Here is a 26194-nt window from a genome sequence, read left to right as displayed (position 1 = left end):
GACACTGAGGAACCGGGGGGGGGGGGGGGTGGGGGGGGTCTCACTCCTGCAGAGAACACAGAGACCCTGAGGAACCAGGTGGGGGGGGGGGGTCTCACTCCAGCAGAGAACACAGAGACACTGAGGAACCAGGTGGGGGGGGGGGGGGTCTCACTCCTGCAGAGAACACAGAGACCCTGAGGAACCAGGTGGGGGGGGGGGGGGTCTCACTCCAGCAGAGAACACAGAGACACTGAGGAACCAGGGGGGGGGGGTCTCACTCCTGCAGAGAACACAGAGACACTGAGGAACCAGGGGGGGGGGGGGGGGGGGGTCTCACTCCTGCAGAGAACACAGAGACACTGAGGAATCAGGGGGGGGGGGGGGGGGGGGGGGTCTCACTCCTGCAGAGAACACAGAGACACTGAGGCAGGGAGACCAAGTAACCATAACCTAAACCCAGCATAGAGAGGTTCAGTGAATGTGGCTCTGGAGGTGTGGAGGTGGGTCAGTGTGTCAGAGGAGACTCTGTAGAAGGAGAGAGAGCCAGCAGGATGATCCAGATACACTGCTACTCTATCAGAGGAGGAGGAGGAGGAGGAGGAGGAGGAGGAGGAGGAGGAGGAGGAGGAGGAGGAGGAGGAGGGGATCTTTGTTCCTCTGTTATTGTGACAGACAGAGTAACTTCTATCAGAGCAGCTCAGACTCCAGGACTGATCATTCCCTCCAAACCAACAGTCCTCTCTGCCTCCTCTCCTCCTGATTCCTCTGTAAGTCACTGATATAGTAACCTCTCCTCTCCACTCGACCTCCCAGTAACAGCGACCAGTCAGAGCTTCTCTGCACATCAGCTGAGGCCAGGAGTCAAACCTCTCTGGATGATCAGGATAGTTCTGCTTCTCTCTCACACGTGTCACCTTCCTGTTGTCCTCAGACAGTGTGAGTCTTCTGCTCACTGTGTTTGAGTCCAGTGTGAGTCCACAGGAATCTGATGAGAGACACAGCAGGTATTAAAGGTTACTAAAGTCCCTGTGATGTCCCAGTGTGAAGATGTTCATGATTAAAAACACACTTACACTTCCTGAGACCTGGCCTCAAGAACCGGACTGCAGCAGGCTCCAGGCTGAAAGCAGAGGGGGGGGGTCAGCATGGAAACATGTCTCACTGGTCAGTTAAGGTACGTTCACACCGGGCGCATCGCCGTTACATGTAAGTCCAATGCAAAGACGGCAGATAGGTCCCATTTGTATGGATTGAGTGTCAAATGTGCGTGACCCTGTAACTGCTGTGAGTCAGAACACCAGAGCATTCATTCATGTGTTTCACTAACCAGTATCAGTATGTCCTGATTTCACTAGCATTTTGAAACCTCTATTACAATTACATCACTGTATGTTAATATAGTATCTACCAGAGCCTCTAGATCAGGGGTCTCCAACCTTTAGGGTGAGGGCTACTTTCAAAAAATAAAACAAGTCGTGGAGCTACTTCTTTTCCTCCTCTTTTTTAGTTTTTTTGCAGTGTAATATATTTAGGCACATTTTAACATGATGATATGCTGACCTTTATAACCTTGTGTCTGTGGGACCTCACCTCCTCTAGGGGTCAGGGGCATCTACTGAGCGATATAAGAGAGAGATAGATCAGCGATGGTGGTGTAGAGAGAGAGAGAGAGATAGAGAGAAGAGCAGAGAGAGAGAGAAGAGAGAGATGATAGAGAGAGAATGCGAGAGAGAGGAGAGCGAGCGAGAGATAGAGAGAGAGCGAGAGAGAGAGAGAGCGGCGATAAGAGATAGAGAGCTATCTCTCTCGAGAGAGTCTCTCTCTCTCTCTCTCTCTCTCTCTCTCTCTCTCTCTCTCTCTCTCTCTCTCTCTCTCTCTCTCTCTCTCTCTCTCTCTCTCTCTCTCTCTCTCTGTGAACGCACCATTAGTCTGTGAAATGATCTGATAGGTCCACTAACTGCTGCTTTCTCATTGGTTCACTATGCGCTTCATATTTCTGTTTTGGTCTTCATTTCAGATTGCTAATCCCTTTTATACTTCTCTGTTCTTTAGTTGTTTTATTCTGAATTTAAAGCTGAAGAGTCAGGGTCTATCAGCTCTGGTTGTTTCAGGTCATAGGAGCCAGTTTCTACCTCCTCTATCAGAATGAGTGCCTCTCCATACCTGAGCGTGTCCAGTCCAGCAGACAGCAGCCTCCCCCCTGAGTCTCCTGGATGATTGTAGCTCAGGTCCAGCTCTCTCAGATGGGAGTGCTTTAAAGCTGAGGCCAGAGCATCACAGCCTTCCTCTGTGATCAGACAGCCTGACAGCCTGCAGACACACAAACAAGCCGTCAGATCATCTGAGGGTCCAGGACTGGAAGGGGGGGGGCTTATTACTGCTTCACCTCTGGGTCATCTCTACACCTAAAACTCCAGTCACTGCTTCACAAGTCAACTGGACAGCCATGGTAAGGGTCTTATTGATATGAACAGATCATCAAACAAAGGAATAGAGAATAATGTGAACAAAGACACAGAGAGATGACTACAAGAAGATCTGCAGCTGACACTCTACTACAGTTTGGACATCAGACCTCCAACACCACCAGGTAGATCGTCTCAGACGCTCACAGTGTGGCCTATTGAGGCTGGAAATACCCAATCTCTGAGCCCAGTCACTGCACAGAAGAAGCTTTAATCTGACGCCCATTGAGACTGCTTGTTTCTGTGATCTCATCCTTTCAGTGACTACCTAAAGCTCATGACGGTGAGTAAGGGTTGATCGTAGACGGACTGGTAAATAGAGAGTTTTGCCTCCAGCTCAGCTGACTCTGCAACAAACTGCTTGTCCATCTAACGCAGGGGTGGATTTTGTGGTGGTCTACCGTCCGCCCTTAAGCATCCAACTGCGGACTCCTGACACTCAGACACTTTTCATAGTTTTAGGTTACCAGGGGCACGCTTGTCTGGCAGTTATGCACATGCGGGTTTTGTCCAAGGCAGTGTGCTTACGTCAGGGGGCCCGGGGACTCAAGGTGCGCATGGCAGGCCGCCTATGAGCGGCCAAAATGTTTTAATTCACTCATTATTGTCGTTTTTAGACAGTGTACATTGGACGACATAAACATACGGAGTTATGGACATGAACGTGTCAGTATAGACAGAACAATGTACATATTAATCATATTTATTTTGTTAAATGTACAAGAAGCTAAAAACAGCAGAATCACTGCTTTAAGCAGCATATCACACTCACAGGCAGACATACACACACCCAGGGGGAAAAGATGATATATTAACCCAGGAATAAGTGTCTGAATCATGGGTACATTAGTGTTTAAAGTCGTGGGAAATGTTTTAATTTAGGAGGTTTTAAGTGTGTTTTAACTTCTAGCACACACCCAGGGGGGAACAGATAACACATGTACCCAGGAATAAGTGTCTGAATCATGGGTACATTAGTGGTCAAAGTCGTGGGAAATGTTTTAATTCAGGAGACAGAGTCATTTAATGAAAACTGGTAGTTCACATTGTGCTATTTCAGCAGAAATAGCAGAATCTGAACATGTGCCAGAACTACAATGCATGTTGTCATGCAGTCTTAAACTGGTGAATCTGTTTAAATGCAGGCAGCAGAGTCACTGCTGTTAGCAGGGTCTCAGAGACCCATAGACCCAGAGACCCAGGGTACAGCACCTCGCTATCTTACCCAGAAAACAGGGCTCTGATCAGGGCTAAAGTAATGTTATAAACTGGTGAATCTGTTTAAATGCAGTCTCTATGTGGCGGCTCACAGACCCCCAAAGGACGGACTAGAGACCTCCAGCATGAGTCCCTAACAGTGGCACTCCTCCATAACCTTGCACACCATGAGTCCCCGGGCCCCCGCAGTTAAGCACTCCCCCACGGACTAAACCCAGATATTCACACCCTCCAGAACCTCGTGCTCCTGGTAAGACTAACAAGGGGGTGTCAAACTCAATTTCATCGCGGGCCACATTCGCATAAAGGTTGCACTCAAAGGGCCGGTTGTAACTATATAAATATATTATATATATATAAAATAATTCATTATATTACATTATTGTCTCTGAATTGGATTATTATCGGATAGGATAATAACTTAGTAATTAACTACGTCTGAAAGCAGAAGTCCAGGGCAAATAATTGCAAGTCTCTTCAGTGCGCATGTCACAAAACGAGATGCATTGTGGGACATGTAGTTTATGGGCAACCTGCTTCTGTAAAGTAGCATGTAACCGTATAATAAACGCATTATATTCTTTGCAAGCTCTTGCGGGGCCACATAAAATGAAGTCGCGGGCCGGATTTGGCCCCCGGGCCTCGAGTTTGAGACCCCTGATCTCACGCTTCATTTGACCCTCACTCGTTAATGAGACCCTGAGATTATTGAAGTTCCTCGCTTGGGCCGAAACTCCCAGCCAACACGGATGGAGCAATCCACCTCGGCCTCAGACTAGGAGGTGCTCGGCTGAAACTACCCAAATGAGTGCTGTAGGTCTAACACTTGTGCCAAATCAACAACAATGAAGCTCTTTGTAGAGGCTTTAAAGAAGTCTGTGCTAATTATCATTTTGTGAATTGTGTCTTGTTTCACTACAATGATAATATCCATGATGGTGATCCCAAACCACAACAGCATTGCTGATGTTGGTATTGACTATTACTGCTGGCTAAGTCAAACTGTACTTTGCTCTGACCTGAGAGTCTTCAGGTCACAGTGTGGACTCTCCAGTCCAGCAGACAGCTTCTTCACTCCTGAATCCTGCAGGTCATTGTTACTCAGGTCCAGCTCTCTCAGACTGGAGGACTGGGAGCTGAGGACTGAGGACAGAGCTGCACAGCTTCTCTCTGACAGGTTACAGCCACTCAGCCTGAAGAGAACATAATGAACAAAAAGAGAAACAACATTTGTGTTGACACTTAATCCCATTGGATAAGGTATGATATGCAAGTGAAAAGTAACATTTCAAATATTTTTACACTGAAAATCCTGAATTAATGGACATTAAGAAATCCTGAGCTGAGAGAGGCAGGTTAACGTACCTGGAGCTGATGGTTCAAAGAAATATAAGAGAGGTTTAACCAGGGACCGTCTTTTCAGAACAGCTAATTAAAGGGCAGCGTGAAAGCCCTGTGTAGACGCAGAAATTAGAGATTTTAAGATGTTTAATTTTTGTATTAAATAAAAACGAAACCCTTTTGCAGACGTGCGCTACAAATATATAGAACAGAGGCACTGATTGTCGGTTTTACATTGATTCATTTATTTATGTTGGTTGCTAAAACAAAGCTAGCTAAGGCTCTGGCTAAAGTAACGTCAGTTGAATGTAGCTAACCAAAATATGATGCATGCATGTGAACGTGTTGCATTACAAAGATACAGATGTGAGTGATGGTATACCCACACCACAACAACATGGCTGATGTTGGTATTAACTTGTATTGCTGGCTAAGTCAATCTGTTCTGTGCTCTGACCTGAGAGTCTTCAGTTCACAGTGTGGACTCTCCAGTCCAGCAGACATCAGCTTCACTCCTGAATCCTGCAGGTTGTTGCTACCCAGGTCCAGATCTCTCAGACTGGAGGACTGGGAGCTGAGGACTGAGGACAGAGCTGCACAGCTTCTCTCTGACAGGTTACAGCCACTCAGCCTGAAGAGACGATGAGGACAACAGTTATTCAGGAGACAGCAGTGTATTAATAACTGATTCACTAAATCAAATTATCTGTACTTACAGAGCTTTGTTGGAGGCTTTGACCACTGGCAGCAGCCTCAGAAGAGCCTCCTCTGAAGCAGAGTATTTCTTCAGGTCAAACTCTTCCAGATCTTCTCCTGATGACAGTAAGATGAAGACCAGAGCTGACCACAGAGCAGGAGACAGTTTCTCTGTGGAGAGACTTCCTGAACTCAGGGACTGTTGGATCTGCTCCACTAGAGAACGATCATTCAGTTCATTCAGACAGTGGAACAGGTTGATGCTTCTCTCTGCAGACAGATCCTCTTCTATCTTCTTCTTGATGTACTGGACTGTTTCCTGGTTGGTCTCTGAGCCACTTCCTGTCTGTGTCAGCAGGCCTCGTAGGAGTTTCTGATTGGTCTGCAGTGAAAGACCCAGGAGGAAGCGAAGGAACAAGTCCAGGTGTCCGTTTGGACTCTGTAAGGCCTGGTCCACAGCACTCTGGTAGAGATGTGTTAGATCAGGTTTGTCTCTGAAGACTTTAAGCAGCCAGGAGGTTGTTGGTGTAGGTTTGGGTCTGAAGACTTCAGACTGCTGGGAGGTTGTTGGTTCTTCTGCCAGCAGGTTGACTCCAGAGGTGATGAAGGTCAGATGGACATGAAGAGCAGCCAGAAACTCCTGAACGCTCAGATGGACGAAGCAGAACACTGTGTTCTGGTACAGTCCTCTCTCCTCTCTAAAGACCTCTGTGAACACTCCTGAGTACACTGAGGCTGCTGTGATATCGATGCCACACTCTGTCAGGTCGGACTTATAGAAGATCAGGTTGCCTTTCTGCAGCTGCTCAAAAGACAGTTTCCCCAGAGACTCCATCATCTTCCTGCTCTCTGGACTCCAGAGTGGATCTGTCTCAGCTCCTCCATCATACTTGATGTTCTTCACTTTGGACTGAACCACCAGGAAGTGGATGTACATCTCAGTCAGGGTCTTGGGCAGCTCTCCTCCCTCAGTTTTCAACATGTCCTCCAGAACTGAAGCAGAGATCCAGCAGAAGACTGGGATGTGGCACATGATGTGGAGGCTTCGTGAGGTCTTGATGTGGGAGATGATGGCGCCGGCCTGCTCCTGATCTCTGAATCTCTTCCTGAAGTACTCCTCCTTCTGTGGGTCAGTGAACCCTCGGACCTCTGTCACCATGTCCACACACTCAGGAGGGATCTGATTGGCTGCTGCAGGTCGTGTGGTTATCCAGAGGCGAGCAGAGGGAAGCAGCTTCCCCCTGATGAGGTTTGTCAGCAGCACATCCACTGAGGTGGACTCTGTGACATCAGTCAGGATCTCAGTGTTGTGGAAGTCCAGAGGAAGTCGACACTCATCCAGACCGTCAAAGATGAACACAACCGGGAACTGATCAAACCTGCAGATTCCTGCGTCTCTGGTTTCAGAGAAGAAGTGATGAACAAGTTCCACCAAGCTGTACTTGTTCTCTCTCACCACATTCAGCTCTCTGAAGGTGAATGGAAATATGAACTGGATGTCCTGGTTGGCTTTGCCTTCAGCCCAGTCCAGAGTGAACTTCTGTGTTAAGACTGTTTTCCCAATGCCAGCCACGCCCTTTGTCATCACTGCTCTGATTGGTGCATCTCTTCCAGGTGAGGCTTTAAAGAGGTCTTCTTGTCTGATGGTTGTTTCTGGTCTGCCTGGTTTCCTGGATGCTGTTTCAATCTGTCTGACCTCATGTTCATCATTGACCTCTGCAGACCCCCCCTCTGTGATGTAGAGCTCTGTGTAGATCTGGTTCAGAAGGGTTGGGCTTCCTGCTTTAGCAATGCCCTCAAACACACACTGGAACCTCTCCTTCAGGGTGGATTTAAGTTTACGCTGACACACTCCAGCAGGAGTTCCTGAAAGAACACACAACAAAAGATCATGTGGTCCCACTGTAACTCTGGTTCTCTGAATAAAATATGGATATATGTTGGTCTCTAGAGACATCAGCAGATGAGACATTTATCCAGAGTGTTACATCTCTATAGAAACCCTCTTACTGCGGTGCAGACGGTCAGCCAGCTCCTCCTGCTTCATGCTCCTCAGGAAGTGCAGTGTGATGTTCACAAATGCCTCTCTGCTCCTCCTCTGCTCTTCATCCTCAGCCTCCAACACCTCCTCATCATCACTCTGACTCTCTAAGCCTTCTGGGTAATCTGAACTCAGAGCCTTCTGGATCTTCTTCAGCTCGCTCTTCACAAAAGTGACGATGTGGTCCTCCAGCAGCTGGAACATCACATGAACGACACAAACTATAAACCATGGATCCAAACATCAGATCCAGACAGACTGACTCTCTAAAAGTGCAGCATGGAGATGACTGTGAGCAGAAGAGAGGTCAAGTATCTGTAGTACATGTACTCACCGTAAATATGGAGTCCAGCTGTGTCTGATGCTGCTGGGCAGACGGACCACCGGGAACCTCCGAGCTCTCCTGGTCCCCTCTGTGGAGGAACCATGAAGCATTAGCTCACATTATGTCTGTCCACACAGAGACACACTCAGGGTGAAGGAGGACAGGGGAACAGGCTGGTGGTCCTGTGCGTCCACAGAGACACACTCAGGGTGAAGGAGGACAGGGGAACAGGCTGGTGGTCCTGTGCGTCCACAGAGACACACTCAGGGTGAAGGAGGACAGGGGAACAGGCTGGTGGTCCTGTGCGTCCACAGAGACACACTCAGGGTGAAGGAGGACAGGGGAACAGGCTGGTGGTCCTGTGCGTCCACAGAGACACACTCAGGGTGAAGGAGGACAGGGGAACAGGCTGGTGGTCCTGTGCGTCAGCGGGAACTTTGCACTACAGGAATACAGTGGAGGAAGTAATAATTTGATCCCTTTCTGATTTTGAAAGTTTACCCACTATGGGCATGTCTCATCATTATTTGTGTGAACAGAAAAATAATTCGTGTGTAAATATGTGATTTGTAAATGTAACACCATCCACAAATGCATTTAAAAGATTTACAAACTCTCAAATAAATTTGCAAATGTAAAACGGATCTGCAAATATTTTTACAAATAAAAAAAAGATCTGTGAATATCTCTTTAACATTGACAACTTTCGATCAGGCATTTGTGAATCCATTTTGTATTTGTCGACCAAAAATGCGCTTGCGGATCTCAAATCTCTGCTTGTGGATCGTCTTTTTACACACACGGAGTTTTGAGACATACTTTCCGCCGGTCTCGACTAAAATCTACTCGTGTCACTCGTTTATTTTCGGAAACCACGTGATGGCCTGCTGATGACGACATTTCTGCATGATTTCAAAGTAAGAGCATGATGGTTTGTTTAATGCTCTGTTTTTGTATTATAATGAACAGCGGAACGTTAGATGCATTCTTCATCACCATCATCATCATGTTATAGTGATACAGTTAGTTTGTGTTAGTTTATTGGTTCAATACAGCATATATCGTATGCATTGATGTTGAAGTAGAGGCTATACGCCACGGGGAGCAGCTGGCAGCGAAGCAGCCCAGAGATAACTCTTTCTTCATTGTTTTTTGTGAATTCAGTCAAGCGGGTCAAAGTTACAAAGCACTTCACATCCAACACACTCTCACTCCCTGAACGTCCAGGAGCGACGCTTGGTCAGGGTCCCGTGGCGTGCAGTTGGGACGCGCCGAGGCTCCTTCAGCTTCATAAACGGACGCAAAGAGCTTTCAACTGATTGCAATGTATTCCCATCGGCGGCGGTATTTGACGCTCAGGGAAGCACCGCATCGGTCCATGTCGGCGGCATTTAAAGGCAATGTGAGCGTCCATTCCCATTTAGACGCTTCTTGTGAGACTTGTGTTTAGTTTTCGGAAAAATTGTTTCGTATCGTCAGTTAGCTGAGTTTCTTCCCGTTAAGTGGGTATGACACATTCATAGGTTGTTAAATGTTAAGAAGCCCTGAGACACAGTTTCGTTACTCATAATATCCACTAGTTACCTGTATAAAAGACACCTGTCCACAGATCAATCAATCAGATTCCAACCTCTCCACCATGGGCAAGACTAAAGAGCTGTCTAAGGACCTCAGGGTGATATTGTAGACCTGCACCAGGCTGGGATTGGCTACAAGACCATCAGAAAGCAGCTTGGTGAGAAGGAGACAACTGTTGGTGCCATTATTCAGAAATAGAAGCAACACAAAATGGGCATCAGTCGCCGTCGGTCTGGGGCTCCACACAAGATCTGGCCCCGTGGGGTATTGATGATCATGAGAAAGATGAGGTATCAGCAAAGAACTACACGGGAGAAACTTGTTAATGATCTCAAGGCAGCTGGGTCCACAGTCACCAAGAAAACTATTGGTAACACACCGCACCATAATGGATCAAATCCTGCAGCGCCTAAAGGTCTCCTGCTCAAGAAGGAACATGAATGGCCGTCTGAAGTTTGACAATGAACATCTGAATGATTCAGAGAAGGCTTGGGAGAAGGTGATGTGGTCAGATGAGACCAGAATCGCCATCTTTGGCATCAACTGGAGACGCCGTGTATGGAGGAAGAGATGCTGACTATAACCCCTAGAACACCATCCCCACGTCAAGCATGGAGGTGGAAACATTATGCTTTGGTGTTACTCTGCAAGGAGACAGAAGACAGTAGCTCAACATTGAAGTTACCCTGATTTGGATGAAAGTCGGTGCATTGAGAGAGGGTGCCTCACCGGTGACTTACCTAAAGTCACGTGCATGTATCCCTTGGCATATGGGAGATATGAGCCTGTACATTTCAAATACATAACTGCATTGTCTCAGGTATTTGAAGTGTAGAGTACTGTATCTCAACAATGCATTGAGACAGGAAGGTGACACCTGGACTGTGCTATCTTGGCCACCCTATGATTTATTGGTGTGAAAATGGAGTGAATTGGACAATTAAAAAATTCTAGAAGTCTTGCATGGCCGACAAACTTGGTCCAGGGACACATTGGGCCCTCTGGATCACACCCACAACGTTTGGGGGCCATGCACACCTGCTTTGGACCCCTCTGGGTCTGGGTGTTTTAGGAGCGCCCAGCCATTTCCGGGACTTTTGGGCGAAACCGGCCTTGAGTTATGGCATTTTGGGGCGAAGTGGGAGTTTTGGGGCAGAATGGGCCTTTAGCCCCCAATAAGGGGTCCCACGAAGTGGACTCGGGGTACTTGAAGCGTACGGGGCCCGCATGCACGTAGCACCCCCAACAGCCAAAAGCGTGTTGGTGCAGCGCCCCGGCCACTTCCTGCCGGCATCAGGCAATGTGTATACAAAGTGGCCGTAGTGGTCCATCGCTAGGGACAGCCTGAGTTTTCAGATGGACTTTCACTGCCCCTCCCAGTGTGGACGTTCACAACTAAACACTTTGGACATGAGGAGGGGTCGGACAACACTTTATACAAACTGGGTTTATTCTATCATAACCGGACTCTTACTATGAGTTACAGCTTACTTCTGATCAGCAGATGGAGGTCGTCCTTTAAAGTCTAAGAAGGCGCCCATCGACCGGTCGCTCTTTAGGGACAGACAGCTGGGAGAGTCTGGTCTCTGCTGCTGGACCCTGAAACAGAAACAGATGCATACATTGGCGTTGCCTTCACTTCATACCGACTACTTTTGTTGTAAGATTAAAGTTAGTTTATTAATAAAGCACATTTCAGACACAGAGGGAATTCAAAGTGCTTTACATAGGCATTAACACATAATCATTTAAATACATAAAGAGATCAAATAAGCGCCCCGGCCGCTTCCTGCCGGCATCAGGCAGTTTGTATACAAAGTGGCCGTAGTGGTCCATCACTAGGCACTCTGTACATGTCCGGGAAGAAACCCATGTTACGGCTGTCTATAAGTAGGCCCTTTCACTAACTCTCACTGTTAAAATAAACCTACCGTTAAAATGATAGACTGTTCATTTCTTTGTAAGAGGGCAAACTTACAAAATCTGCAAGGAATCAAATAACTATTTCCTTCACTGTATTTATTTCCAGCTACTGTTGAAGACCAGAGGATTCTGTCCATCCTTCATTCTGGTCTTCCTGAAACGTGGCTGTGTGGATAGACACTGGACTCTGCAGCTGGCTAACAGCTGTTCATCAGGAAAGGAAAGACCTAGGGACAGTTCTTACACCAGCCCCCATTACCCCCCCAGCTCCACCTCCAGCACCATAGCAGGGGTCAGGGTTCACCTGGCAGTAGAGCTGGTTGTGACTTTGATGAAGGCTCAGTCTCCTCCATCAGAAGTGTTTGTGAGATGGTGGAACAGCTTCTGGACAGCCTGAGTTTTCAGATGGAGTTTCACTGCCCCTCCCAGTGTGGACGTTCACAACTAAACACTTTGGACATGAGGAGGGGTCTGACAACACTTTATACAAACTGGTTTTATTCTATCATAACCGGACTCTTACTATGAGTTACAGCTTACTTCTGATCAGCAGATGGAGGTCGTCCTTTAAAGTTCATGAAGTCGTCCTTCGACCGGTCGCTCTTTAGGGACAGACAGCTGGGAGAGTCTGGTCTCTGCTGCTGGACCCTGAAACAGAAACAGATGCATACATTGGCACGCTGGAGAAAAATGATGAAATATATGTTTAATTTAAAGTCATTTTATATAACCATGTAGTGGTATAAATTAGGGGTGTCACGGTTCACAGAATTCACAGTTCGGTACAACAAGAAAAAGCTAAATAAAGTCCCAAATGCATAATTCCAAGGTTGTTGTTATTTATTTTTGAACAGTAGTGCAAGTTTCAGTATAAAAAGAAGGAACTCTAACATTTTGAATAATGAACTGTATTACACAGTTAAAAACAAACCCCAAACCGTAGCACACACACTCAGATGGCCGTATTATCTATAATGGCTGATGTCAAACAAAACGTTTTCATCAAGCTGTAAAACTAAAAAGAATGTCTTGAAAATATTACAAAATAAATAATAAGACAGTGTTTCAAAGGCGCATAGCCTATATATGGAAATAGCTTCCATTATTTATTTTGGTCTCATGGCTTTCATGTCTATTGGCTCGTTATTGGAGTCCACAGGGAACCAGCAATGTTCCCACACAGCTGATTTCAAAGAAGCAGGTGGGTTCTAGCTCCTGTGTGTTATCTGAAATCGCCATATTCATTTTTCTTCTTCTTGTATTTTGTTCGTTTTGTTTTCTTCTTGTTCTTCATTTGTTGTTTAAGGGCGGCTGGCAAACAGCTTGTAGGCGCAATACCGCCCCCTGGATTATATATAGTGTAATGGATACTGCCCTGAGTGACAGACTTTTTCCCCACTCATAAAAAAAGGCGTATTCGTCGTGTGACTGCATGAACCGTGACGGTTCAGGTCGAATACGGATACCGTTACACCTCTAGTATAAATCCATCTGTATTGCTGATGTGTGAACAGACTGTAATTAAAATGTAAAACTTAAACGTTCTCGAGTGTCCTATATCAGCTGCTCTCTATGTAAAGGACTTGTGAAGACGTGAAGTGTATCTACAAAGTGCCTGTCCTCTCTTCAGCTGCCCTACAGCCAGCAGTGTGAAGCTAACGTAAAAACATCTGTCTTTATTGGATAACAGCGAGTTCATGCAGACTCCGGTCTGATCTGGCCGGTTAAGTGCTGAGCTTTCTGTTTGCAGATTTAAGTTACAGTTAGCTCGCTAATGTTACCGTAGCAAAAATACTACCTGAGCTGATAGTTGACTAGCTTACAGTACATCGAAAATAACTAACAGTTGCTTTCTACTAGCCCAGAGCAACATGTTAACTGTAAGCTAAGCTAAGGTTAGCTAGCTAGCTGTTGGTTGCTTCCAGGGGTTGTGGGTACTGTAAGCTAGGAAAGGCTAAGCCCTAGATTCCACCGGGTCCGTCTGCGGCGCGTTACGGGCGCGTTACGGGCGCGTTACGGGCGCGTTACGGGCGCGTTACGGCTGCGCCGCGGTGCTCACGGCAATCACGGCGATCACGGCCACTCTAGTCAATGGGTGCTATTCCACCACACGCGGCGCGTTACGGCTCAGAAGCGGCTCGGCGCAGGGCTCCTCTAAAATTAGGATCGAATCCTATATCCTGTATCGCGGCGCAGCCGTAACGTAAGGTCGGGCAGGCAGGAAGTGGAACCTTCAGAGCATATGTAGCATAGATATATAGATATATACACACACAAACTAATTTTGCAGACCCTATCCCTCCGTAGTCTTTCAAGTAGGAGGAGAAATGCCAGCGTTCTCCTCCGGTTTACAGGCACTGTGTAAATTATATATATAGAATAATTATGGCATTTTTTTTTTACCACTAAAATACAGCAACACGTCTTTGATTCATGTCGTTTATAACTGGAATATTACAGTTATTATTAACTTTGTCTGTACAAAGTAGCCTGTCCAGGAAATATGCCCAAATCAACAAAAACTGCGAGCCGGCAGGCAAGACGCTCCGCTTCTGAAATGCTTCTGAAACGCGCCTGGTAGGGTATGACGCCGGAGGAGGCCGGACCAAAACCGCAACGCGGCGCAGACGGACCCGGTGGAATCTAGGTCTGTTATTTTCATTTCCTCGCTCCTCGGTCCTCGGTCTCACCGGAAGTTGATTTGTCTGCGCCATCTTGAGTAGCGTCCCATGGCGCTTATTTCTGCCGGAGGATCGAGGAGCGAGGAGCGAGGAGCGAGGAGCGAGGAGCGAGGAGCGATAATGGAGGAGCGAGGAGCGAGGAGCGAGGAGCGAGGAGCGATAACCGAGGTGCAGGTCTCCCTTGAAAAAGAGATCTATGATCTCAATGGGACCATCTGGTTAAATAAAGGTTTGAAATGAACCACCAGACCATCCTCCGATGAAATCCTCAGACACTCGCCCCGCCCCCTTACTGTGTATCGCTCACTGATTGGACGATGCAGCGCACTGATCTGATGCTTCTTGACATGAGAGCAGTTTCCCAGCGGAGTGAAGAAAACACATGAAACTCACGGGACTCACTCCTCAGTTCATACCGTGTTCTGTTTCAATGAATGCATCATTCAGTTACTAATATGTGATATATCTGAACAACTAAGTGGACAAAAATCATTTCATTCATTTATTGGAAACATTTTCATGATCGCTTTTTTCGTTTATACATTTTAAGAATGGCGTTTATCTTTTTTGAGAATGAGTTTTTATTTAATGTATTTGGGTCTACAACAGATAATACAAATGTTTGTGTCAGTAAATGTGTACTAACAGAGGCGGGGGTGTTTGTGAAAACAACGGGGACAGAGCTGCTGTCAGACGATCAGCTGTGCGGCGTCATCACAAACGGACGTGGCTTCACGTGACGCTCCGGAGGAAAGGACGTCCCATTGCTCTTAAAACTCATTTCCCTGCTTCTCGTGGTTTGCTTGCGTCTCTCCATGCTTCCTGGTGGGAGGGACTAAACGCAGGGAAACGACGCAAGTGAGGGACGCAAGGATTCCATTGAATCGACCTGAGATGCAGCCTAGGAGCTGCCACTGAGAAGGCTCTAAGGGAGATGAAGTGGGATCGTTCAGTGAGGTAGGACTGGAGCCATCTGAGTGCAGTACCTTGAGTCCTGAGGGCAAATGTTATCATGCTGAGTGAACCCACTGCCCATAACAACAAATTAAGACGAGTTACAAAAACTTCAACTTTAAATAATACTTGTAAACTCTGAATAATCCGTTGCATTAAATTGATAACATGCGTCAGCCTCGGCATTGTATGTAACACGCATGCGGACAATGCAAATTAATCATCTAACGTTAGTCTCTGTCTCAGACGGTCTGTCGCCACCATTTTTGATGCATATTTCATATTTAACGTTAGTTAGTTTTAGGGAAATCTTTAGCATGTTAGCGAGCTAGCTAGCCAGCCGCGGGTTGGAAATTAAGAGCTGCCCGAGTGAAATAGCGAGTATTTGAAGTAGGGTTGAGACTAAAACTCGGCTGAAATTAGTATCCGGTACGGATAATGTACTTTTTACAAGTAAAATTATTTTTTACGAGAAAAAGTTGGGAGGCAGAGTTTCGTAACATCGTGGTACCGCCGCGGCAAAATGAATATAATTCAAATGGGCCCACTTTGAAATAAATAAAACATATAGCTGCACCCTAAAAAGAGTTAAAGGTCCCATGTCATGCTTTTCCGGTTATTACCCGTCCCCTTGTGTGTTATGTAGCTTTCTATGCGTGTAAACAGTCTGCAAAGTCACAAACCCTAAAGTACACCCTGTAGGGAGTAAAACTCTGGCACAGAAAAGACGTGTCTATGCTGCCCCAGAACGCCTCGTTGGAGATTTTCTTTTTCCATTGCTTTCTCTATCTTGTGTTGATAGAAATCAACACGTAATGAAATAAGACCCCACGGTTTGATGATAGGTGTGTGGGCTGACTTTCATTTGGACACACAGAACAATGGGGGCTATGCACCCTTATCCACAATGTAAAGTCATTCAGCCTCTTCCCTCCTCTCTCTGTGAGGAGCAGCAGGTTCAGCTTTCAGAACAAAGTCACACAAAACTAAAATGGCATTCATTTTTTTAAATATGTCGTGTAGTAATAGATGTATTTATTTTTCTACTCAAGAGAGTACCAGAATCTGTATTTTATTGGGGGATAATCCCCCCAGACCCCCCTGCAGGGGTTGGGTCTTCAACATGTCAACTCTTTCACCTGTGGGGAAATTGCAGGATTGGCTCCAGGTCGCCCTTTTTATTTATTACAAGACAAATGTGCCTTTTTATTTCATACAGTTCAATTTGGATTGAGACAGGGAAATCATCTAAACCTCACGCGTGGCGTTTCACTGTCGGGGGGGAGCGTGTATGTAATTACATTGTGAATACTGACTTGAGCCCCACCACTGTATGGGTTAGCCTTGAGCCCCACCACTGTATGGGTTAGCCTTGAGCCCCACCACTGTATGGGTTAGCCTTGAGCCCCACCACTGTATGGGTTAGCCCTACCATAGATTACCCAACACCAATACTCTGGAGCCGCAACTGCCGACCCGCATGGCGCATGCGCAGATCTGAGATCCAGGAGAAATGATAAAAAGTAAAAGTCTGCTGCTTATTGTTCTACTAGGCCAAAATAGAGGCAAAGAGTACATGAGAGTGAGAGTGTGTTAATTAATATATGTGGCAGTTTGGAGTAAGTCTGTAGATTTGTTTGTGTGTGTGTGTGTGTGTGTGTGTGTGTGTGTGTGTGTGTGTGTGTGTGTGTGTGTGTGTGTGTGTGTGTGTGTGTTTCATGTATAGGCCTCTCACGATAATTTATTTTGTTGGATACATTTTCCCGGAAATGATTGCGATAAACGATAATATTGTCGGCACCGTTGTATGACCATTTTAGACCACTGACATAATGATAATATATAATAATAATTCAAGTACATACTTTCAAACTGCTAGTCACATCCTCATGTAAATGGCAATTTATCGAGGTCAGAAAAGTTATTGAGTTCATTTTTATTTATCGTACGATAAGTCAATGAATTGCTTATCGCGACAGGCACACAATAAAACAGTGGAAACAAACATGTCTGACTTTCATTAGTGAATGAAACTGTGTGCCCTTTATAGTCTGTGTCCATTATTGTGTATATTGTATATATCCTATATATATGCTAAGGTCCCGCTGCTGACACGATAGCAGTCATTTCGTGCGCATATGTGTAATTAAACCGAATTAAACCCATGATATCAAAATCTCACTCCAGCCAGGTACCCAAAGTTGGCAACCCTGCATTAATAGGTTTTTAAATGTTAAGAAGCCCTGAGACAAAGTTCGTGAACAAAAAGCCCTGGTACCGGGGGCTGCCCGGTTTAACAGATTAATAGTCTAGTGTTTCAAGTTAGCTTGCTTTTACAAACATTCAGAACGCACGGTTACAACGTTAGTGGATCAAATTAACGTAAATCCTCTATGCCTCCAAGCTAATAAAACATGCACAGACAGGTAACAAAAAAGAAGAAAAGCGCGCCTCCTGCCGCCATTTTAGGTTCGAAAATAGTGTTTCTCAGATCATTTTGTGAAAACTTTGCAACCCAGCTAACCTTCAATGTTTTTTCTCTTTAGGAAACTGAAGCAACTGGCAGATATATGGCTTCTTCAATCTGACTCTAACATCAAAAGACCAAAGAGGGCAGAGGTGAATGTCTTGCCTAATTTCCCACTGGGTGAAGATGGTACAAGCCTTGAGCGAGTGAGACTCCAAATCGTAGATGAAGTTACGAGGAGTGATAAAAACCTTCCCTTGATTGAAAAGTTAATGCAGACTACCTTTGCCCTGCGGCGCAATGAGATCATCAATGATGAGCTACCTGTTGGAGAGATCCTGGAACGCTGGCCTGCCTTGAAAATGGAGTCACAGGTGAAAATATTGTATTTATTACCACTATATAATTATTTTGTGTGCCTTTGTCACTGATAACTTTGACATGTTTACTCAGTTTTAGCATGTTATGTTTGTGTTTATCTCTGCTGCCTTCAGTCCACATGTACATTGTACTGTGAATTAAATAGTCATTTTATATGTTGGCAGATTTGTGCAGAGTTTCACAGGATAACAAACCTCAACCTGAAGAACCACTTCTATGCGGAGTTGGATAGACATGCCCCCCGTCTTCAGAGCCTGTTCAGGAAGAAGGCGGCAAGCAAAGGGAAGGTAGCTGAAGTTCTGAATCAGCTATTCGTCTCCTATGACCTCCAGGTGAGTCGGTTATGCCTCTTGGTGTTTTATTCTCATACTAGAGTGCATTATCTTTGTCAAAATGGTCATCTCTTCAGTCATGGAAGAGCCCTTTCTTGTGATATCAATTGTTGTGTGGCTATACTGTTTAGCATCCAAAGTAAAAGAAAGATATGTTCTCACACTCAAGGAGCAAGGTGACGTCCATGTCCGACGTGCTGCTGTCCTCCGTGCTCTGCATATCTGCATGAAGATGACTCCACGTTTCTGAGGCATGTAAGTCAGCATAATAACTGTTTTGAATGTATGTGACAGATCATCAACAAATATAGTTTATCTTGTGACATTGTTTCAGGAGCTCTTATCGCAGGAAGACAATTATTTGAATTTTTGTAGTGAAAAAATGATAATAAATGATAGATTTAGTTAAAGTATGAACTGTCCTGGTGTCATCAAAGCTTGATTCTGTCACTGAGGTTATATTACTCAAACATTATCTCTTGTGTTGCTCACTTCCCATTCAGGTTCTAGTTCCAAGGTTTGAATATTGCCATAAGAATTGTAATTATTGTAAGGTACACAATGGATACGTTGAATATAATCTCGCTTTACTTTACTACTTTAGGATTTATTTGAAAGCTCTTTAGGTTTCAGTGTTAAAAATGGGCTCACGTGATTTAATAAAATATACAATTAAGAGAGGGCTTTCTTTCCTACAGCATCAGTGTTCAATACAAAAGAATCTCTAGTGTTCCCCATATTTTTGTATGTGTAGTAGGGAGAGATTATACTGTAAATATATATTCAGTTGCCAGTTTATTAGGTACAACTAGCTAATAGTAACACAGTCTAATACAGTGATACAATAAATCCTACCCTTATGAAGGTTATAAATGGGTTTTTTGTAGAAAGCATTTATGTCAACTGATTGGTTATTTTGGAGGCTGAAGTTTCTGGGGCTGTAACATTATGTTGTGCAATGCTAATAGGTGTTTCCTTAACCCTTTAACTGCCAGCTCCACCATTTGGTAGAGCACATTTTGTGTCTTGATATCTTGTTAGAAAAAAGAAGTTGAACTCCATCTGATTCAGCCAGCTCTACCATCTGGTTGACGTGTTATGCACAAAACAACCTCTAGATGTCACTGTGGTTCGAATAATCTGAAGAAATCACTATTTTTGGTCAACTTTTGTAAGGTAACCATATCAATGACACATTTTAGTGTCAGAGCACTTACTGAACATATTTAGATAACTTGATGCACAAAAAAAGTTTTAACAAGGGTTAAACAATATGCTCAACCAATCGGTGGAATTGGCTTTTTATGGTAAACTAGCAATATGACTTTTTCAGAGTTTCAGAGATGTTTTCCAATAAAATATGGTAAATAAATGGCTAGATTCATGGCAATATTACTACATCTAGTACTGCCTTATGAGTCTGAGTGAAAGAGCGATAATAATTGATATAGCACCTTTCATGCATGGCATTCAGCCCAAAGTTGCACACAGATGAGTAAATTAGGCCAACACAGGATGTAGACATTTGCTGTTAGGCCAGTGGTTTCTTGTTAGGCCAATTCAGCATCTACAGTAAGATGAGCAAGTCTTTTTTTTATTATGAAAAACACTTTACATTACTTTTTTCCATTTTCTTTTTTTTTACAATTATAATTGATCTTTTATGAATATATCTGGTTGTATATATTGCTCATTTTCCATAAAAGAAACAAATGTATTTCAGTTTGTGTTTTATTTGAGTTTGATGCGTACAAATACTGTATATGATGATTCTTGAAAATGCACTTTTACCATAAAAGGCCAGCTCGACCATTTGGTAGAGGCTCATAAAAACAAAACTGTGGGGTCAGTCAAAAAGAAAAAAAATTATTTGTGGCCCATTTGATAAAAAAATGCAAACAAATAATTTTAGGTTATTTGATGTGATATGTCACTGATGTATTTTTTAGAAAACAGATTTCTGAGATAGCCAAGGCAATTTGGGGTAATGGGTAACGTTTATCTGTTCTTGTCATCAGGTGGAGCAGTCTGATGATCCAGACATAGAGGACATCGCGGTCGGACTTCTCATGATCAGTGCCAGGTCAACAGATACCACGCTCTTCTGCCCAGAGAGGATCAGAGTTATCGAACTCCCCACACTGGCTGACGCATTCATCCTGCTTTTTGCACTGACCTTTGCCCTGCATCTGAGCTACCCAAAAGACTTGGCCAACACTTTCGACTTCACCCAGAAAGTGTTGATGGGCCTGGATGAGGGGAACTTGAAGAACTTGAAGCCCAGGGTGTTGAGCCTGAACAATGAGCTTTTGGCCGTGTAATACTACCAACAAAGTTGCACTTTAACAATCAAACACACACACACACACACACACACACACACACACACACACACACACACACACACACACACACACACACACACACACACACACACACACACACACACACACACACACACACACACACACACACACACACACACACACACACACACACACACACACACACACACACACACACACACACACACACACACACACACACACACACACACACACACACACACACACACACACACACACACACACACACACACACACACACACACACACACACACACACACCAGAGATGGAGTACTCGAGTCCTGGACTCGGACTCGAGTCGGACTCGAGTGCCGATTTTCGGGACTCGTGACTCGACTCGGACTCGCGCACTGATTGACGCGACTCGGACTTGGACTCGTGAATTCTCGCACACGATGACTTGGACTCGGACTCGGTCTCGTGAATCTTTCCCCCCACGATGACTCGGACTCGACTTGTACATTGACGCTCCGACTTGGACTCGGACTCGGACTCGAGCAAGTTTTCTCTGGAGTCTGATGTCCTCTATCCTGGCGTGTGCACCGGCTGCGAGGCGAGTTCACGTACTGGGCCCCGCTGTTCCAGTCTAAAGATGTCTAGAGACACACCCCGCATCGTGCTGTATGCTTTCACACATTCTGCTTCCACATTGGAAAAGAGCAGCAAAATGCTCGTTATGTGGAAACAATATAGAAGAGAAGGCTCCGTAACACATTACTCTAAACATCGAGTTCAGACATATAGGCTGAACACTATCATCAGAGTAACGTGATCTAATCAATACATACAGATTCAGCCGATAACAGAAAGCACATGGCTACTTAGCATGCAGAATGACGTCATTTTGCATGCTAAGTAGCCGTGTGCTTTCTGGGGCTAAATCTTCATCAGTAAACCGATTTAACCGGTAAAAGTTCCTTCAAAATAAGAGTCCCGATCTTATTACTATCAAAATAAAAGTGCAAAACGAAATCTTTACCATAGGAAAATATTGGCATACAAATATAATCACTTCTCTAAAAGGTAACTCATTTTAAATATAGTTTATTTATATATAATAATAATATTAATATTAGTAATAAGCTTTATATTTGTATAGCACCTATTACAAGACTTGTAGCCAAACTGGCTTCACAGCAGTTCAATAGACAGATTAGTATAACATGACAGGATGAAAGCAATGTAGAGGAGCAGCTACATTTCAACACATATATCCATGAAGATTAATACATGAAGACTTGGGACTCGGACTTGACTTGGACTCTTCTTAGGTGACTCGGACTTGGACTCGGACTCGAACACAGGTAATGATGACTCGGACTCGGACTCGACTTGGACTCGGACTCGAACACAGGTAATGATGACTCGGACTCGGACTCGACTTGGACTTGGACTCGGACTCGAACACAGGTAATGATGACTCGGACTCGACTCGGACACTCCTTGGGTGACTCGGACTTGGACTCGGACTCGAACACAGGTAATGATGACTCGGACTCGGACTCGACTCGGACACTCCTTGGGTGACTCGGACTTGGACTCGGACTCGAAGAGTGGTGACTCGAGAGTGACTTGGACTCGTGAATTGGTGACTTGACTACAACACTGACACACACACACAGTTCTCCTCTGTTTACATCCTGCTGCTTCACATCTGTGTTCTGTATTGCATTGACAGATGTGTTACAGATGTGTTACAGATGTGTTACAGATGTGTTACTGTTCAGCTTCAAGTTGAAGGACTGTTTGTAGATGTTGTTTTATACTTTTATATGTATTGGGTCTTTATGGTCCATGTGTTAAATTAATACGCAGAACTGTTCCTGAAAATTGTGTTCACTCATAAGTGATGGTTAAAATACACACAGATATTTCTCAAAGCCCGAGCACTGTTTTTAAGGTTTTTTTTTAATTTAAAAGAGTTATTTGCTATAATGTGTAAAGTTTTGTATATTGTCACTTAATAAAACAGTGATTTGCATTTAAACTGTCAGTGTTAAAGTGCTTTTGAATGTTTACTCAATGTTAATGTTAATGTTTTGAGTACTAATCAATTGACGTTTTTAATTCATGTCGCGTTTTATACAGCTAAAAGTTTTTTATTTAGAGATAATAAAAATATTCAAGTTAAATATATTTGATTTTCATATGTACTGTGCTAACAAAATAGCTAGTTGAAAAGATATGAACATTTTTAAGTCAACAATACTTGATCTTTATATGTACAGTGTTAACACAAATTATTAGTTAAAAGAAACTTAATATATAATGTTTCTTTAACTTAAAAAACAATATGTTTGTGTCCCTTGAAAATTACTACTAAATAGAACTCAATTGATAAGATTATACTTTAACTTATGTAAGGATAAATATAATAAAGGGATCTACAAACATTGGTGACCTACAGTGAGATGGGAACAGGCATGCGCTGAGGGCCCGCTTTCCAGACAGTTTCTGTGGAGTGACGCATTCTGAGGTGAGGCAGAGCTCATCTGTGCCTCACCTCACCCCACAGTAACTGGCTTGAGCGCGCTCACAAAATAAGTGCCCGCGCTAAATTAGTGCCCGCGCTCCAGCAAGTTACTGTGGGCTTACGAGAGGCAGAGCTCGTCCCTGCCTCACATCTCATCGCTCCCGTAGCGGAGCTCGGCCAATTAGCTGAGTTTGACTATAAAAAGCGATTGGAATCAAACAGAAATCACATTTACACAAGATCAGTGGAGACATTTTGTTATTATTACTATTTAGTTTTTCATTAGTTGTTTTTCCGTTACATTGGAGTATGGCAGGTGAGGCTCTGCCTCCCCCGACTGCACTGACTGCACGTCGCTGCAAGTGACGTAACGACGATCCAAATGGCCCAATCCCCGGAGCTCCTCACACACACACACTCAGCCTTATTTTTCTCAGCTGCAACTCCGCGGATTTCTCAGCCTGGACTCAGCCTGAGACAGCGGGACGCAGCTCGGCCCGGCCCGGCCCGAGCTCGGCCCGGGCCGGGCCTCGCTGCGTCCCGCTGTCTCAGGCTGAGTCCCGCCGTCCCGCAGACCCCACGCAGCAACCAGGAAAAGACACCAGTAACCCAGCTCACACTGTCCGCTCCTCACAGCAGCGAGCCGCACAACGTCCCGCCAACACGAGCTCCAACAAGCCGTTTAGGACAGAGAGTGAATACACAGACTTTACAGAGATGCTGTATGAGAAACCAATGTGAGTTTGGAACATTGAACAATGTAAATCTATTCTAGTAGACCTCAACTATGGAATTATGATCAGTAGAAATGGCCATGACATGGGACCTTTAACTGATTGAGTTATGATGAAGATCGTCAGCTGTCTTCCTCTTCTGTGTTTTTCCTCCAATACGTAAAGGATGCAGCACCAACTTCTCTCCACATATCAAACATACCGGTAAGCCAGCATCGTTTGCTGTGAAAGCAGATAACTCTGTCCATGCAGAATTAAACCCTCTGTGTTCCTCCCATACTTTTATTTTCTTTGATTTATCCCTAGTTCGCTCATCGAGCCGGGGGTCAGGTTATTCGCCTGCAAGAAAAGGCGCTGGCAGGATATGACGCATATTTTAGTTGACCTAATTAAAACCGTTTTTTTTAAATGTGTATGTGTCACAGTATCACCTCAAAATACGAAACATTTTCAACCGTGCAACAAAATATAAATAGTCCTACAAATATTTGTATTTTATTTCCGTCTTATTTCTGTCTAAGCTCAAGGGAGCCAGAGCAGAGGGCTTAAAGAGCCACATGCGGCTCGAGAGGCACGGGTTGCGTAATGAGGAAGTAGGCGTGGTTAAATCTAAACTGGGTTGCAAAAACGATAGACGCCGGAGGCGGGCAGCGTCAGGTAAAAACAGTTCTTTAGCCTTCCCAAACCTGAGCCTCACGCGCCGCCTATAGCTGCTTCATAACGTTAGCTGATACAGTCATCTGGAAACAGCAGGCCAGTATTATGGATGTTTTACAGACAGGTTTCAGATAGTGGCGTTATTCTAAATGTGATATATGATTGTAATGTCACGTCACGGTTTGGGCCGATACCCAGGATGCTAACTGCAGTTCACTTAACGCCCACTGACGTCGCTAATAACCAGGATTTCCTGAAGGTTACACAGAGAAGCTTTAACACAGACAACAACTGACTTTATCTCACATGGATTTTAGGTTTTATTCTTACCCCCCATCAGCAGATTGAGGCTCCATTGAGCGGTCACTCTTTGAGGACAAACAGCAGGTCTCAGGTCCAGGTCCAGGTTCAGGTCCAGGTCCGGGTCCAGGTCCAGGTCTTTGTACTTCTCCTCCACTACATGTATTGAATACCTTTAGTTACTTCACAGATGTGGATGAATGATGTGAAATATAATCAAGTGTTAAATCAGACTTTAGTTCCACCTGGAGTAAATCCACAAGCTACCCTGCAGTATACAAAGTCATTCAAACTAGCTGCACCTTTACCAGCTTTGAGAACACTTTCATGATCAATCATTATAAAACATATCATATATATTATTCTGAAATGGACCAATCTGCACAATCACTACTTTTACTGTCGCTACTTTAACTATATTTTGATGATAATACTTTTATACTTTTACAGTTCTTTGTATCACAACTTCTGTTTCCAATATTTATAAATGTTACCCTTTATTATTAATCTAGTTTAATGGCATGCTCTTGTACTCCTATCTCTGTTTACTATAGTTTTTAATGTGTTTTATTAAACAGTGTTCCTGTGAATGAGGCTGAGGGGATGTGTCGCCCTCTGGTGGCAGAGGGAGGAACTTTCTCTTTATTTAATCCTGGATAATGTATTTTCACATTATGGGTTTCTTTAATTACTAATGTTTAAATATCTCAGTGAATATGGCGACACACACACACACACACACACACACACACACACACACACACACACACACACACACACACACACACACACACACACACACACACACACACACACACACACACACACACACACACACACACAATACAGTAGTATGGACAGCAAGTCATCAGATGAAATAGAGGGTCTCTGTGTGGAGTTATTATCTGAGTAATGATTGATAATAATAATAATAATAATTATAGTTATTGTGTACAGGTTCAGCTGAGGTAAAAACAGGAAGAGGGTTAAAGTCTGTCTCTGAATTTACTCTAAAGTCTGAAGTAACTAAAGTCACAAAGAGTTGTTCTTATTCTCTGAGCAATGATTGATAAGAGTTGTCTCTAAAAGCTCTAAAGTCACAAAGAGTTACAAACCTTAGAGAGAAGCAGAAGGTGCGACACGAGGAGCACGAAGTGAAACTTAACAGCAAACAGGAAGCACTTCAAAACGAGGGGATGTGTCGCCCTCTGGTGGCAGAGGGAGGAACTTTCTCTTCATTTATTCCTGGATGTATTTTCACATTATTGTTTTCTTTAAT

General features: G+C 44.4%; 1 protein-coding gene across 1 annotated transcript; it reads right to left on the bottom strand.

Moving 5' to 3' along the window:
• Positions 1 to 374: 374 nt before the first annotated feature.
• Positions 375 to 26194, bottom strand: LOC117476152 (NLR family CARD domain-containing protein 3-like). Its single transcript, XM_034122531.1, has 13 exons — positions 26031 to 26194; positions 24946 to 25071; positions 12110 to 12217; positions 11138 to 11245; positions 8078 to 8156; positions 7713 to 7938; positions 5723 to 7568; positions 5546 to 5637; positions 5464 to 5506; positions 4685 to 4858; positions 2146 to 2292; positions 1056 to 1102; positions 375 to 967 (listed from the first exon to the last, which is right to left on the bottom strand). The coding sequence occupies exons 2-13, from the start codon at positions 24969 to 24971 to the stop codon at positions 378 to 380; spliced, it is 3486 nt and encodes a 1161-aa protein (XP_033978422.1). The 5' UTR covers positions 24972 to 25071; positions 26031 to 26194; the 3' UTR covers positions 375 to 377.

The sequence above is a fragment of the Trematomus bernacchii genome, unplaced genomic scaffold (genome assembly GCF_902827165.1).
Source record: "Trematomus bernacchii unplaced genomic scaffold, fTreBer1.1, whole genome shotgun sequence".
Classification (NCBI taxonomy): domain Eukaryota; kingdom Metazoa; phylum Chordata; class Actinopteri; order Perciformes; family Nototheniidae; genus Trematomus; species Trematomus bernacchii.
This window is presented reverse-complemented; position numbering and strand designations above follow the sequence as displayed.

Coding starts and splice junctions, on each gene's coding strand:
- LOC117476152 (XM_034122531.1), bottom strand. CDS start 24,971: ATGGAGCCTCAATCTGCTGATGGGGG. Junction 11,246..12,109: donor CCTCCATCTGCTGATCAGAA/GTAAGCTGTAAC, acceptor TTTCTGTTTCAG/GGTCCAGCAGCAGAGACCAG. Junction 5,507..5,545: donor TCTGAGAGATCTGGACCTGG/GTAGCAACAACC, acceptor TGAAGCTGATGT/CTGCTGGACTGGAGAGTCCA.